This window comes from Cebidichthys violaceus, unplaced genomic scaffold, assembly GCF_023349555.1.
Source record: "Cebidichthys violaceus isolate CVI_PGR_0920_01 unplaced genomic scaffold, fCebVio1.0.p SCAF_81, whole genome shotgun sequence".
NCBI lineage: Eukaryota > Metazoa > Chordata > Actinopteri > Perciformes > Stichaeidae > Cebidichthys > Cebidichthys violaceus.
In genome coordinates, this window is record NW_027176966.1 from 269,109 (window position 1) to 285,225 (window position 16,117).

The following is a 16,117-nucleotide window of genomic DNA, read 5'->3' on the forward strand; positions in this document are numbered from 1 at the left end:
AAGCTAAAACTTACAAAACACACTTGATGGATTCCATTTTGCACGAATGAACTGTACATCGTGGTGCTGCTCCAATTTTTAACACCACACACTAATTAATTTGCACTTTTACTCGCTAGCCACACACACACACACACACACACACACACACACACACACATTCACACACACAGGTGACAATGAATCACTGGCTCAGCCTGTTTTTCTCTGGTTGGCAGAGAGACAGACACACTGCGGAGCCATGGGTTGCGGGCTGCGTAAGATGAAGCCGGTGTCGGAGGAGAACAGTCCGGGGAAGATTTACTCCACCCTGAAGAGACCACAGGTGGAGACCAAGGTGGGCGTGGCCTACACCTACCGCTACCTGGACTTCCTCATCGGCAAAGACGGTAAGACACGGATGTCTATTAATCTGCCTACGAGCAGCGTTGAATAACCAGTGACCTTTATCGTTTTGGACAGGAAACTCAACTCATCTACTCTCATATGCGCCCATTCCTTTGAGTTTCAGCAGAAATTTGAATCGGTGCGTCCCTAAATATAACCCACCAAGTTGCGCACTAAAAGCCTGAATGGCATAGCAGTAGTTGCTGTTGATCAATAATCCCCACAGCTCCCGTTTTTTGCAGCCATGTTATGGTCATCTTGTGCTGCCGGGTCGTAAAAATCTAAATTATTGTCCCTTGCACATGCACAGTTGAAATGATATGAATAGCTCATGGCCTTAGGCCTTCTGCTGCATCATACCTCAGCGTGATAAGAAGGCAATATGCATCACAGGTATTGCAAGGGGGCCCGATCTGCACCGCAATCTACAACTCGTTGTGCGATGTGTGTCGTATTTTACTGAATAATGAAACCTCCAGCGTGATTAATTCGTCTACTCCACCTCTGAAAAGGCCATTATACCTGCGTGTCTCCAGTATAAAAGCATTAAGGATTCAGATGCAAAAGAAATCTATCACTCATGTATATGGAATTACAGCACACTGGCTGTAATTTTCATAAGGATTTTCTTGTGATGATTGAGAGTTAATTAGCGCCTGCTCCCTGTATAGCAGCCACTGTTCTAATTTATTTTCTCACAATTAGTCAGTCATGCTTTCACGTTGAGCTAATGATATAGAATTTTCCAGCCCAATCCACGCCAAACACCCTGCTGGTGGCAGTCAATTATGTGGGGCACCGAATCCAACCCGGTTAGCGGGGGGGGGGGGGGGGGGGGATTCAAACAAAGTCAAAAAAGGTGTCCCGCTGCAGTGTCAGGTTGTTTCAGTTGAGGAGCCTGACCAGCCTGACCAGCCTGCTGAGCCCTAAGCATGTAAATAAGTTAACTATACGAAGAGGTTACTGACAGTCAAACAGCATCTGAGGCTCCCTGCGCTGGGCATGAAAATATGGAAATGAATCAAAGATAGTGTCCCTCCACTGATGCATGTACACACACACACACACACACACACACACACACACACACACACACACACACACCGGTAGAGCCCCCTCCTCTGCTTCCTTTCCTCAGCCCGAGGTGTTTATGAGATGGCAGGTGGGTGTTGCTTCCTGAGACCAAAAGCAACGGCTGGTGGTCTTTGTTGCGTGTGTGTGCGTGTGTGTGTGTGTGTGTTAATGTGTATTGAGGAGCATTCCTGTGTGTTTGTGTTGTCATGATTGAAAGTTAGATTTAGATATTTGATAAGGCGGTTAAATAAGATATAGAGCTAGTTATTTTAGGTTAAATTAAATGAGAAACATTGGCACACACATTTTTGTCAACTTTTTTTTGATCTAACTCTAGAGACTATTGGCTGTAATTAGTATTTTTTTTTAGAATAATGATGTATATTAAAAGTTGCATCATAGCTGATATTGTGAATGGGGTTGTTCCAACACGTTCTCAACTCCCAGCTCGTCAAATACAACAGCATGGTCAGTCGCCCTGTGCTTCCGGCGATGGCGCTCGACAGATTTGGACGTGTCAGGGGGCAGCGTGCCAGTTCCCTCTCTTTACATGCATCGTGTCTTTTCAAAATAAACTTCCCGCGTTCACAGGACACGCACAGTTGACCTGGTTTCACACCGGACACTGACTGCAGTCTTGGGCGAAAGCCCTGTGTTTGTTTGACCCGTCCAAAAGTCCTCTTCCACCCATCCCACACAAGACTTTCCTGCTCTTTACTTGACATCAGTTGCTCTGCCCAAATCTAACAATGAAGCAGATGGGTTTACGTTGAAGTTTGGCTGGTGCGTCTCTTCTGCTAAAGTGGTGCGACGGTATCAGACCCAGAGAGGCCCTGACCAGCTCTCAAAACAAAACATGCACCAAAATTCCCTAGCAAACACAGGGAGCTGTGGATTCCCCTTTTTAATTGGACTTCAGTAAAGTCCACAGCCTGCTCAGCGCCAGACAGTCATAGTAATGCTGTTCTACAACTGCTGGATGTGTAAATAAGCAACTGTCTGCTAATAAGCTCGTAAAGGTTATGATATGTCAACGCTGTGATAACTTGTTTCCACTGGCCGTAAAAAGCCCCCCCCAAAAAAAATCAGTTATTGTACGTTTAAGAAACAAACAAAACAGAATGAATGTCTGCATTTTTGGGACATCTGGAACTCTGTTTATGTATTGACTCCCAAAGCATTTGGAGCAAATTGGCACGGCTTCATGCTGACACATATATATGCCATGTTTATGCTTGTCTGATGAGACACAGTCAATATGTTTCCATGCATACAAATAGGTTGTTTGCCTTGAATATCCAGATTAAGTGTGTAATACTAATGAACTCACAAAGTACTTCAACACATCCACTACTCCTGATGATAGTCGTAACAGAAAAGCCATTCCGCTAATCCTCCCATAAAGTAGACCCACTTCGTCTTCCTCCACTGCTGGGCGTACCACTCATTTTTCAGACACACTGCTGTGCTTCCAGTTTACTCCCAAGACATTTTGCAACTTGAACACGAAACCAAAACAAAGAAAGAGACCAGACTAAAGCGTATCGATACCCAGAGTCATTTCAAAGAGTAATCTCCCTCCATTATTAAACTATTAGTAAGATAAGCTGGTGTTTAAATGACAGTTGCAATTATCAAAAGCATTGTTCTTACGCTGATTATAATGAAACTACTAGAGCGCCTTTAAAAACACAGAGTCGCACGTCCTTCTGCCGGGAAGAAGAAAGCTGTCAAATATATTGATTTACAAAGTAGAGCGTAATGTCATCTGCAAACTTCTACAGAATCTTTGAGCAGCCGATAGCTGCAAAGACGACAGACATCGGCACGGGGGTTGAGGTCAAGGTAAATTCAAGAGTGGGTGTAGAATTAGGATTAGATTAAGGTTGAATATATAATGGGGGTCATTAAGGTGAGCAAATGGGAAATTAATGTGCTCAGGGACGAGCACAGTGTGTGTGTTTGTGTGCCCTCTAGGCCAGGGAGGAGTCGGGGCGCTATATATAGCCATCACTTTGTTATTTCTGCTCATGACAGTTATAACTAAAATGATGGTGTGAGGGGAACTTGGTGCCGGTGGTGGGAGGGCGATGCGGTGGGGGGGTGGGGGGCTGGGGATGGTACGGGAAGCCGGGAGATGTAGTGCGCGGCGTGTTCGTTCTGACAGTTGATTAGTCTCCATTAGTTTGTCAGGCTGACTAGACTGGATGGATGGAGGAGCCGGTGAACGTGGGCGTCTCGGGGCCAGGCGGGCTTTCCCGCCCCCCCCCCCCCCCCCACTCATACGGGACCTGACATGAGGGCGGGGTTGGAAGATGAAGCCGGAGGTGGACGGGTGCCTCCCTTTTGTTGAACTGTGTGTGTGTGTGTGTGTGTGTGTGTGTGTGTGTGTGTGTGTGTGTCTTTGGCTCATGGCCACAGTGTTATCTTCAAGCATTCCCTGTAATGGTGGGGGTTGCTACTTATTGTAATCAGTTTCCTCTTACTCTGTCTCTCTGTCACTGTCAGTACGCCTCTGTCTGTTTCTCTGTTCATCTATTGAAATGTGTGTGTGTGTGTGTGTGTGTGTGTGTGTGTGTGTGTGTGTGTGTGTGTGTGTGTGTGTGTGCGCGTTTCCCAGAGGAGCACATTAAGTTTGAGAAATCAGAGTGTGTCTGGTGCTGCCCAAGTGGCTGAATCGTTTCACTGCATCAGCAGGGTTTTTTTTTTTTCGGGGTTGAAGGGTTTAGCGTGTTGTAATTACTTTGTACCAGGTATGTAAGTGTAGGCAATGATTCATGTGTCGGGTCTTTTTCTACACGAAACCTGTAAAATATTTAAGACACAGTCAAAGATTATGAATATGAAAATACTCTCTCCGGTAGAGCTGTAGGGCGTGCACATATATTCACATACTTACAGTGTGAGCTGCTAAAAGAAATCTGGGATTATTACTTGACAATTGGCTCACAGCTGTACAACTGTAAAGATAGTTAATTGTGTTATTTGGAAATTAACTAGTTCCTCTACTCGTTCCTGAAAGGTATTCACCAAAACACATTGCACTGCGTCTATTTCCTCGCTCACAAAGCTCAGATTTATGAAAGAAAAAAAAGGAATCCTGCATTGGTTACACCCAGGCGAGGAATTTAATCATTTTAAAGGCAAGGCCACTCAGGCTTTTGTGTCGAGGGCACAACCAGGGCAGCAAGGACATCAAATAAAACTAACATTCTGCAGTAAGTCCACGAAAATAATGATCTTAACTTCAGGGTTAAGAACGATTTTATTTGAAATACATAACAGTACTCCAAAACTTGAAAACATTTCTTAGTGGTATGAGTAAATCATCCATACTGGTTGTTTATTGTTGTTATCCCCTACTCTGTTGCACAGTAGCCTACAGACAAAGTTAACATTACAAGTCTTAAAGAAGTGTGACTGTGTGTTAGTTGTCAGAAATGCATTCATCCTCATAATCCTCGTGTTCTATATTTCTCACGGAGCGCATGTTAGTAGGAGGAGAACGCCCGCATTTCTTCTCCTGCTTGAAAGAAAGGGAACCGGTTTTGGGTGCATCCCCTCCACCAGCAAAGGAGACACTCTGCGCATTGCTCTCTCGAAAATAGACGAGGCGTATATTTTTAGCAGAGCAGAGAAACACCACCACGGTTGGAATCAAAGGCATTGTCTCGAGTGGCCGTGATCAGCTCCAGCTGTCATCTATCGTCATAAATAGCCCGTTTTTCTTCTTCTTTTTTTAGCGGTTCAAACACGGCTAAAAATTGAACCCACCTCTGGTTGTGTGTGCGCAGCTTTCCAATAAGAATTCAGAATCTCAACAAAAGACACTGATGTCCAAAAAAAAAAACTGGATAGCCAGAAAAGAGACAGAGGAGAAAACAGCAAAAAAGTGCGGCCCGGGCATCAAGGCTGCGTGGCGGCAGGGCAAAAGATTTTAAGAATGGCATCAAGGCCAGACAGAGAGGGGCTATGAAGGCCATGGCCGCTGGTGAAATTCCCACATCTATGTTCGCTAAGTCTTCCTCTTCTTCGCCGCACTTTTGACAGCAGAACACTACTTCTCTCGGCGCGTTACCACCACCCGTCGGCCGGTGGAACAGTTTGAAACCGCCGTCATTGCCGTCCTCACGCACGAGATGGGAATAAAAGTGGATTCATCAAAATGGTCAAAGAAAACGGCATATTGTACCTTTAAAGGCGAGACACCGAAAAAAAATAAGTATCGCAATCTTCCTCATACAAATAAAAAGCTGAATTAGTAAGCAATAAAACCCACTCTTGCAAATATAGCTTATGGTGGCTAATGTTAAAACAAACTTTAATTTAATGACTCTTTACATGGTGTGATTACGCTAAGCTTTAATTAAAGGAAATTCAACCTGCCGTTATCCTGTTAATGCCATTCGTCGCCACAAGCCTCGTTTGAACTTTTGTGTTACACCTCACAATGATCACGCAGCCTGTATTCACTTTGATTATAACAGGAACTTTGAAGTAAACTTTAAATTCATGTCTTGAGGATCAGACATCCTGAGGAATCCTCAAAGTATGACTTGTCTTATGCCACTGAAACAGCAATGTCATATTTCAGTACGTTACAGGAACAAGTAATACAGTTATATTATTTACTTTGTAGTTATGTTGTGACACAAAAAAAAAAGAAAAAAAAAAAAGGATCTGCGTTTGTTGTAGGCAGCATCAAAACAACAATGTCATATGAAAAACAGGAGCAACTGAGAAAAAGGAAACTGTGTTTCTTGTTTACTTCTAATTCTGGAAGCATTATCGCTGTCACTGTCTAATTTTGCACAATAGAAGCCTCTCTTTGAAAAAGTTAATGGAGCAGAAGCTGCAGAAAAAAAAAATGTTCTGCATCAGCATTTTTTAACTGAGGACAAAATTAAGGCTGACTTCTTGCTTCCCCTCCACCTCCCTCTTCTTTGGAAAATATGCCATCGTGACTTTAAGTTCACTTTACTGGAACTAGTGCGCCGTGAATAATGTTTGCAATAATTTCTTGCCACAGTGTTAGATCATAGCTTTCTGCCACTGCCACCACAATGGCCCCGCAGGCTACCGACCAGCCGCCAAATGGAGCTTCGCTGCAGCAACAGTGATAAAAAAGGAAGAGTAAAGCGGTGGAAAGCTGTAGGTAATAAACCTCCTCTGCACGGAACATCGGCGTCAGCCCACCAATGAGTTGTTGCCTCGAGTCGCTGTATTATTTTGGAATCACGCGTTCAGCTTCATGGTCACTCTGCCACCATTCATTCGCCTCTGAAAGAGCTGCGGGGAAAAAAAACCCAAAACGGAGAGTCTGTTTGATATTGAGATCATGACCCTGCAGGGAGCTGAGAAAGCGCCTTGCTGTTGCTGTGTTAGATGGTGTGGAAAAAAGCCATTTCATCGTAAACACGAGCGCAACAGACAGGATGAGTCTCATTTCCCTGAAATGTGATTTTTTTATTATTTTTTTTTTGTAAATGTTTAAAACGTCAAGGGAGAATGAAAAATTGAAAAACGAGCTCAATGCGTCGCGTCTTCTCTGCGGGCAGGTCGGGAATACTGGAAATATAAAGATGTCGCCCTTGACATCAAAGCCAGGCGAGCAGACATGCGAGGCCTGCAGACACACACACACACACACACACACACACACACACACACACCCTGTTTGATACCATCTCAGGAGCTAGACACATAATTTATATGCAAAAACCCCAGAGCCCCCTTGTTAATATGAGCTGTAGAAGTGGCGGCAGGTGAGTGACACGCAGGAGCAACCCCACCACCCCACCACCCCCCAACCCCCCGCACCCACACCCACACCCACCACCGCCGCTCCACTCAGATACCAGACCGAGCTGCAGGAGAGGTCAGCAGGAACGTCGCACGCCGGAGTGGCTTTCCGAGGGGAGATTAGTCCTTGGATGGCGGGGGGGGGGGAGCCGGGATTTATCCCCTGGCTCCTCCGCTCGAGAGGTGGAATTGAATCGCAGTTATTGAAGGGGAGAATGACATTGAGGACTGAATTCACGGTCATCTGCTTTTTACATTATATTTCCATTATAGTCCCCCGCTGCCCAGGGTGTGGCTGCGCAGCTCAAATCACAACATGATTGTAAATTAGATGCAGGCAGAGGTGAGTTGAATGTGTTTCTGATGGTGTGAGAAATCCCCCCCCCCAAAAAAAAAAAAAGAAATGGGCAAGCGGTGATTGCGTTTTGGAAATTGAAGTGAATTAATAATCCGGACCTCCTTTGGAACGGGCCGCTCTTTGCACACACCGAGCGCTCCTGATGAATGCGTTCGACGTGATTACCGGTAGAACTGTGGAATCTCTTTAGAAATGTGCATGAAAATATGCATCGGCTGCCGTCCAAGCCGACTGTTACGAATTCAGACTTCAGACGGCGCTTCTCGTTTGTTTTTGTTTTTTTGTCTGCCTCCGTCGTCGTCGGCGTCGGCGGCGCGCTACAGTAAGTGGATGCTGCCTGTATTGTTTTTTCGAAGCCAGTCAGGCAGCGAAATGCCAAGCCAATCGTTTGCTGGGACAAAGATGTCAGAGCAGCGTTTTAGGCGTGTGACGGAGCCAGAGCTCAGCAGGTTCCATTCAGTGAGCTTCAAACGGCTGCAACTGCTGACAAAGTTTTCAGCAACAGGAAACGCAGACTTCTGCTCGGTTCCTTCCTCTCCCTCCCTCCCTGTCTGTCTCTCACTCGGCAGTATGTTTAAGATTAGCTCCCCCTTGTAATGCTTCGTATTCTGTGCAGACAATTTCCTGTGTCTGAAGGCTTTGGTGTTGCAGCTAACTGAACTCAGTTTCCAGAATGCGGTATGAATGTGTGTGTGTGTGTGTGTGTGTGTGTGTGTGTGTGTGTGTGTGTGTGTGTGTGTTGTTATTGTTGCGGAAAATTCAATTTCCCCCCCCCGCTCAAGAGAAAATATTCTTGTCGTGATGTGATTCAGGCTGTCCGGGGCCTGCAGGATGAGTGTTTTACAGGGGATGTCAGCAATATAAGACTGAGGGTCGGGGGTCAGTGAGTAAGAGGAAACCTAAAGCAGACGTGCAACACCAAGTTGGTAAATCTCTGAGGGCATTTGGATTTGAATTCGAGATTCTTTTTTTGCAGGATCCCAGACGTGGCTGGGACCACACTTTCTAAATGACAAACTGTCCCAGTGTTTCAGCAAAGCCACACGTCCCGAGGCTCTCTGGGCTTTTACTTGTTGAGATACGGAATTCTGCATGTGGGTGGGGAACCGGCGTGCGTCATTAGATGAGTGAGTGAGTGCGAGCGTCTTGAAGAAAGAGGAAATGAGGGGAGAAACCAAGATAAAGACTGTTTGTGTGTCAGCGTGTACACATGTAGTTGGTCTTTTTAGACTGGGGACCTCTGTGTCTGGCTCTGTGCTGGTTTGTCTGGTGTTTCCGTGTGTTTTGTACACTGCTGTGTTTTATCCAGCCTGCCCGCTTATTGCCTTTTTGTAACGTGGCCTCTGCTGTTTTCCTGCCCGCCTGACAGACAATACGGCCCGAGCTCCCCCTCAAAGCTTTATTGGCTCTTATTGCCATCCCACTCGGATCCAATATGCCAGTATTGATTGCGTTGAAATGCAATCAGGGTCTCCACAGCAGAGGAGCAAACAATCTAAATTTAACAAAACACCTCCGCCGGCCTTCAGACCCAGGATCCCTGATAGCGCGGCCCCGAAGAGGAACAAATGTATTTACGCGTGTGGAGAGAAACAGAGGCTCCTCCACGCGGTCGCGGCTATTGTTAGACGCTCTCTTAAGAAAGCCTGTGAGGCCACACAGGCAGAGTGTGCAGGAAGTGACCTCAGCCTTGACCTCACTTGCATGCCGAGTGGGCGTTTACAGCGTGTTGTCAAAGCAGAAAGATGTTTTTGAGGGGTTTTTCCAACGTCGGATTTTAAGAAGTCTGTTAACGGACGATCTTTCATGCAAAAAACGAAACTCACGTTCGCAAACTCGGATATCCCCGCTGCTTTGGTGACCTGACGGTGGCTTGGTTTGAGCTTTAAGAAAATGCATACTTGGCATTCCTTCAGGGGTTGTGAAATTACTTTTTTTGGAGCTCAAGAGGTCGTGCAATTTTCTCAGCTCATAGAGGAACAATGTGATCTCTCAGCTGAAGTGCAAACAAACAAACAAACATCAAAATACGAGTGGTGAGTTGTTTCCCCCCCCCCAACAGCGACAAGCATTCGCACAATGACATTACGAGGCGCACTCTCAACATTTCCATACTTTTTCTTGAGAGGAAAAGGAAATGCCGTGAACACTGTGAATAACTATGATTTGTCAGCTTGAAAATGAAATTCTGAGTCGCTCAAAGTTATATATTGCACCTCCAGAAAAACTCGGTGTCCTTTTCAAATCAATTCACACACACACACACACACACACACACACACACACACACACACACACGGGTAGGAGAGGCTACAAAGTGTAATAATGTGTTAGATATTTGTTTTAAAATGCAATGAATTCATTTCAGGGACCAAATGGCAACACCAATCAATCTTTCTGTCCTCAAAAACACAACAGCTTTGTAAACAACGATGACTTGTAACATGAATTCATTAATTTAGATTTTTTTTTTTCTTCTTCGCTGCCATCAATCATTTTTTGTGAGAATAGGTGTCATTATTTTTTTCAGTTTTTCTGAATGTGAAATGAAAGTCTTCACTTTCCCAATATAATAGGCTGACAACAAAACAAAGGTTTGCTTTGATGAGGTTCAGTTCGCAGGAGCTTTTCCATTAAGACTTGAGAAAACAACACTTTATGTGTCGGATTGGCTTTGCAGGCTGCAACGCAACATATTGAATAGAGAAGTGGGCTTCCTATGACGCTCGTGTCTGTAATGCATCAACGGTTATGTCGATAGAGAACCACAAACATACTTATAATCTGTTTATAGCACTGGATAATTATAGCTATAAGCACTCAATAACTATTCATAATGCTTTATAACAATAGTCGTTACCCATTATAAAGCATTTTACAATTACTTTTTTTGTTGCACTGGTCATAGTGTAATCTAATTACCACAGTTGTAATACATGATAATCTTTCTATAATGCATTATTATCATTGTTATTATATTGTTATTATAAGTTACTCTAAGTGGTCAGTGATTTAGAATTGACTTAAAGCAAACAATGACCACTTAGTGTAACTTATTATCCCAATTAAAATGCATTATAACTGTAATTATAATGCATTACTATATATTATACAACAATGTAATACATTGCTGCAAAAAATGTCAGTTATTGAGCAGCAATTATGAACTACAGTGATAATTGACCCCTATAATGTGTTTTAATGCTTATAAAGCATTATCAATATCCATGAGTGCTCATAACTATAAATATATATTGCCATAGGAAGGTTTTAACTCATTCTAAGTATGTTTATGATGCATTACAAGGGCGTAACAGAAAGAGTTCTCGAGAAGTGCAATAAAACTGTAATTGCACAAAAAAAAAAAACACACATGCGACCAATAAATGATCGGCGCACTGATCCGAGATCTGAGGCAGAACTCTCGTCCTCTTTCGCTAAACGATCTTGTTTTTCTTTCAACGCTTTGGGTCAGTCTGGTTTTTTTTTTTGTGAGCGTTGGACAGACGAGAGACCACGAAACTGCGATTTAGAGATATCCGAACAGTCCTTTCGCAGACCGATTTCGGTTGCCTTTCTCCTTGTGCCAAATCTATTCCCACTCCCATTAACCAGCTCCAGCTGAGATTTACAGAGCTTCTGAAGTCATGTGAACCCCTCCCACCGCTCTGGACATGTTAGAGAGTTGGAAACCGGGCATTTCATAAAAGCACATTTTGAAGAAATTCAGCTTGTTAGTATGAAATGGCAGAAGCGGCGCGTCTCTTTGTGCTCGTCAGACCTTTCGTACCCAGAAACTCGCTCTCCAGTGAGGCCTGCCGAAACGCACGACATTAATAAGTGAGGAAAAAAAAAAGCAGCTGTTTTACTTACGTGTATTTGACAAATGGGGTGAGAAACTCATGGTAAAACGTTTGTTGAGCGAAGCTGAATTGAGCAGCATCTCGAGACAGCGCTGTGAGTCACGCCTCGACCGGCTGCGTACGCACTGTGGCCTCGCAGCCCTTTAATGTGATTTCATTCTTGCAAGCACGAACTAACAATTTGCCCGAGGCCGTTGTCAAACGGGAATGGAGACGCTTCGAAAACCTGCTCGTGTGTTTTCAACCCATCACATCGAGGGGTGGCATTCAAAAACAGCGAACTGATTGGGGACAATTTGTGTGCACGTTACAGTTTGATTGCACTCGCACCCACGTGGGATGCGGAGAGAGAGAGCGAGAGAGAGAGAGAGAGAGAGAGAGAGAGAGAGAGAGAGAGAGAGAGAGAGAGAGCGGTTCGCCGGTGTGATGAATTTGCAGTCACGGAAGAGAGACGAGGGAAAAGTAATCAAGAGTTCACCGTCCCCAGCTTGCGACGTAACGTAGACGTATCATTCTCCATTGTTCTGCGATGGCAACCCGATCGGTAGAGTTTATACCGTGCGATGATATGTTTAAACACACTTGTGCAGACGCCATCACCTGCTGTGGAATTAAAGTGCACTGCTCACTCGGGATGTTCCTAACGACTAATTTCCCCGACGTTTAAAAGAAGTTTACAATGGTAGATTAGTATAAAAGTACAGAAACACTCAAAAATTCAGCACAGATTTTTTAATTTAAAAGATTAAACGTGGTACTGTTAGTAGATCCTGTTTATACTACAGGAGCCATTTGAAAATGTTAATCATGTTTTTAAACTGCAAGGGGAGCGTCAATCAAATAGTGTCTATTTTAGTCTAAATGGGACCATAATTTACTAAACAATTATACTAAATTACAAATCATATTGTATTGAAGACGACTTGAAACTAGCGTTTGAGACCTTAAACTCATGTTTACAATGTTTACTGAGGTAATGAATCAAGAAAGAAGTCATTCTCTCTACAGACTTCTATACAAACAGAGGAGTCGCATTAGAAAGGATTCACTTTTCCGAACTGGAGGTTGGATTCGGAATCGCTAAAATTGTACCAAAAAGTATCAGTATTCCAAAAAAAGCCTCCAACATGCAGTTGTACCAGCAGTATGTTTTTACAGATTGTCGCCGTAGACGTTTACAGTAACGTTCAGTAAGCACAACTGAGTAAATCTTTTCAGTTTAAATACAAATTAGCTTCTTTTTATGCCCCCTTTATATTCCCAGACAACAGAAAACAGAAAATAAGACATTTGCTTTATAAACCAGTGTTGACTCATTTTTTTTTTTGCTTTGTTTAGATGACTTTCTGAAGCATAAAGAATAAGAGGCACCTATTTGTGTGCAACAACTGCATCTCTCTTTTTCAGCCTCTCGTTATAATCATAGACAAGAGACAGAGACAGGTGTCACAGCAGGTAGATAATTACCGCACACGTGTACTCACTCCGTCATGATTACACATCCGTCTCATATTTCACTCGGTTGTCTGGCTTGTCTTTGGGTCCGCCATTGTTTCCGAGGAGTCAAATGACAGTGGTGGGATGCAGGTTTCGTATGGAGGGAGGAGGCCACCTGTTGCTCGGCGGGGTCTCCATCTGTTGGGAGATTAAGGTGCGGGTGCGGGGGCCGTCTATAATTTGATTTAATTACTCCTGATGAGCCCGGGCGATGGATTAGCATTGTGTTTCTATTAGCATACGCTCTGGTTCCCCTTGGCCCTCCAGTGTAGCTCTGGGAAACACACTTTTCTAAAATCGTCAATCAATATTCCCTTCATCTCAAAGTCTGAATAAGGATCAGATGATATGCTGTTTTGCTTGTATGTAAGGAAATGAATGTCCTTTTAGCCGCACTAGCAACAACTAGAGGATGGATTACCATGACATTTTGTGGATGAATTGTAGCTCGATAACTTTGATGATCCTTTAAAGGTGCAATATACGGGACTCAGAGCATTACTATAGCAGCGAACAAGTATTTGCTGTGTTAAGATATAGTGGAGTAATGTCTACAACTAGCTCTGTCAGCACTATTGTAGGAGTTAGCGCTGTTAGCGCTGTTAGCACCGTTAGCTGCTCAGCCTTCGCCATGTTGAGAGACGTCCCCTCAGCCGATGTCAGCATGCTAACACTCAACTGAGACGTCGCTATAGTAAAACATTCTACCTGTTAAACATAAGTACGTTAGCGTTGTCATCACGACGTTTGCGTTTAGTTTTAGTTTAAGTCCAAATTAAGAAGAACGCCCGGCTTTACAGCTAATTTTAGTGGCCAAATGGAGCCATTGGGCTCAAAAAGACGTATTACCATAGACTTACATTGAAAAAGAGACGCCTGTGACACAGCGGATATGTTCTTTTTGTTAATACTGGGAAATTGCCCAGTACGAACACTTGAATAGCCAAGTTATTTAAATCGTTAAGTCCTGAAAGCTGTAAAATGAAGGAAACCAAGAGTTATTATCTGAATTTTATACTTGTAAGTCAAACATGTTTTGCTTAATGTCCTACTGAGCAACATTCATAGAAATGAACGGGACCCCAACTCCAACGCTGTATCCCGTTCTCTTTACATGCTACAGAGCTGATAGTGTGTCAACTCTTACAGAATACACTTTCATATTTAATTCGGTGAATTTCTCCAAAATATCCATTACATGTTTCGTCTAAATCTTGAATTGCCTACCGCATCCCAAGGTTGCCATTGGACGGCTGTCCCTGAGTTTAAAGAGACGTTAACTCTAAAATGATTTAATCAGCTTTGGTTTCAAACTGACGTTGTGTTTTGATTTGAAGGAACACATCAAAACACAATTTTTCTCTTTCCAATGAAAATTGAATTCAGAGGCAATGAAGCTCAGCCTCGTTCAATCCAAAAGGGATTTGGTGCTAGAGCCTTGTTTAGCCCTGTAGCTTAAGGTGCTGACTTTTCAAGGACTTTATGCATTCTAAGCATTAACGCCTCATCCGAGTCCGTACAATGTAAATCATTTGGTTTCAGTGCACTTCATGTGTCAGGTGTTACATTGAATTCAGCGTAACACTTCTGGATAGAGAAGTGGATTTGCTAATTGCTAGAGCTCGTTATAAACAACAACACAAATAATCAATTTACATTACAACAACATGCTTTAGCAGTAAATACTATAGTAATGAGCAACAGCTCTCTCGTTTGTTGGCATATCAACTGACCATCTGCCGAGAGCATCCAACCGATTTGTACGTCACACACACTCCCCTCCGCTGCAGCGCACAACAGGGAGCGCAAGGCTTGCTGCAACACAAATACAGGAAATACAACGAAGGATTAGAGGTACCAGGAAAACATTCGAAATTCCACGTTCCGAAAGCTTGAAGATGCGGGATAAAAGAAGACGATAATCCTGATCTTAGTCTTGGCTTGTGTTTAGAGGCTCCAGGATCAACAGGCCCGGATACCAACTGTTAACCGCTCTGCAATAAACAGGTCACCACAGCGCTTGTACAGTTTCACAGTCAAGAGCAATTTGCAAGCCTCAAACCGTTTCACACTTTGTTGTTATTTTTAGGGCGACTCCTCATCTTGTAAGTGTGGAACAGGCTGCCTGACAGTTGGTTGGTGGATTCTTTAAAAAGGAGAAACATATTTAGTGTTACATTGATGGTTACGGGCGCCTTTGATCTGATTTTCAGTGGCACTTTTTAGTAGGTATGGACTGATCCATGCACGTTGACGAACAGTCGTTTTTCTCTCTATTATCCAGATTTTGTACGACTCTGGTGTCTTCTTATCAGGAGCCCTTTTGACCTTTCGGCACAGGTTACAAACACTAATTTCCTCTTTGTCCACATGCTCAACACAAAGGCCTCACCTGTAGACAGCATCCAAGGTATGAACCCATGTGGTAAAAGCCTGGCTCAGATGTCAGAGGTAAAAGGGGGAATGTGACAAGTGAGCTCCGACATGAACCAAGCTCCCAGAGGTTTCCTTGAATCTAGATCACAACACATCCAGCAGTAAATCGCAATGTCCCAAAGCTGCCTTTTGACACTCCCGATCACACCCACGCCCGCCCTCACTCGACACCGAATTTTCTCCCGGCAGGTAGTTTGGACAAGCTTTGCTGCCAGCAGAGTATGAGAAGTGACATGTCGGGTTCTTCTCCCGTCACGGCTCCCGCGGTAATTGAAAAGGCAAGCACAAATCTCACATTTCAACGGGTGAACTGGAGGAATGTCAAGGGCTTGCGGCCGACTGTGAGAGCGTTGAGTTCTGCGTTGCTTCGGTTTTTTTTTGTCCAACGCCTGTGTTGATTTTCACCGCTCGTGCTCATATCGACAGCAATAAGGCCGCTCGCACAACGACGCTCTCTCTCTCTCTCTCTCTCTCTCTCTCTCTCTCTCTCTCTCTCTCTCTCTCTCTCTCTCTCTCTCTCTCTCTCTCACCCGACTCACACGGACCTCGGCTCGGCTTCTTTATCATTGCCGTCCTGGTATCCGAGAGGAGGAGAGACGATGTCCCGCTTTATATCGAGGTTCTCGCGAAAAGGCACTGGATCAAATTGTTCTAAAGGAGCTCCGTTTAGGTCCGCAAACAGACGTGGAGGGAGGCTCTC

General features: G+C 44.1%; 1 protein-coding gene across 1 annotated transcript in view; it reads left to right on the top strand.

Annotated features, from left to right (window-relative positions):
• The window catches only part of LOC137866350 (raftlin), a 95,418-nt gene that overhangs the window by 13,219 nt on the left and 66,082 nt on the right, over positions 1–16,117 (top strand). The window contains exon 2 of the mRNA XM_068702173.1: positions 219–389. Coding sequence (XP_068558274.1) covers positions 242–389 — 148 coding nt within the window. The 5' untranslated portion in view covers positions 219–241. The remainder of the gene's footprint in view (positions 1–218; positions 390–16,117) is intronic.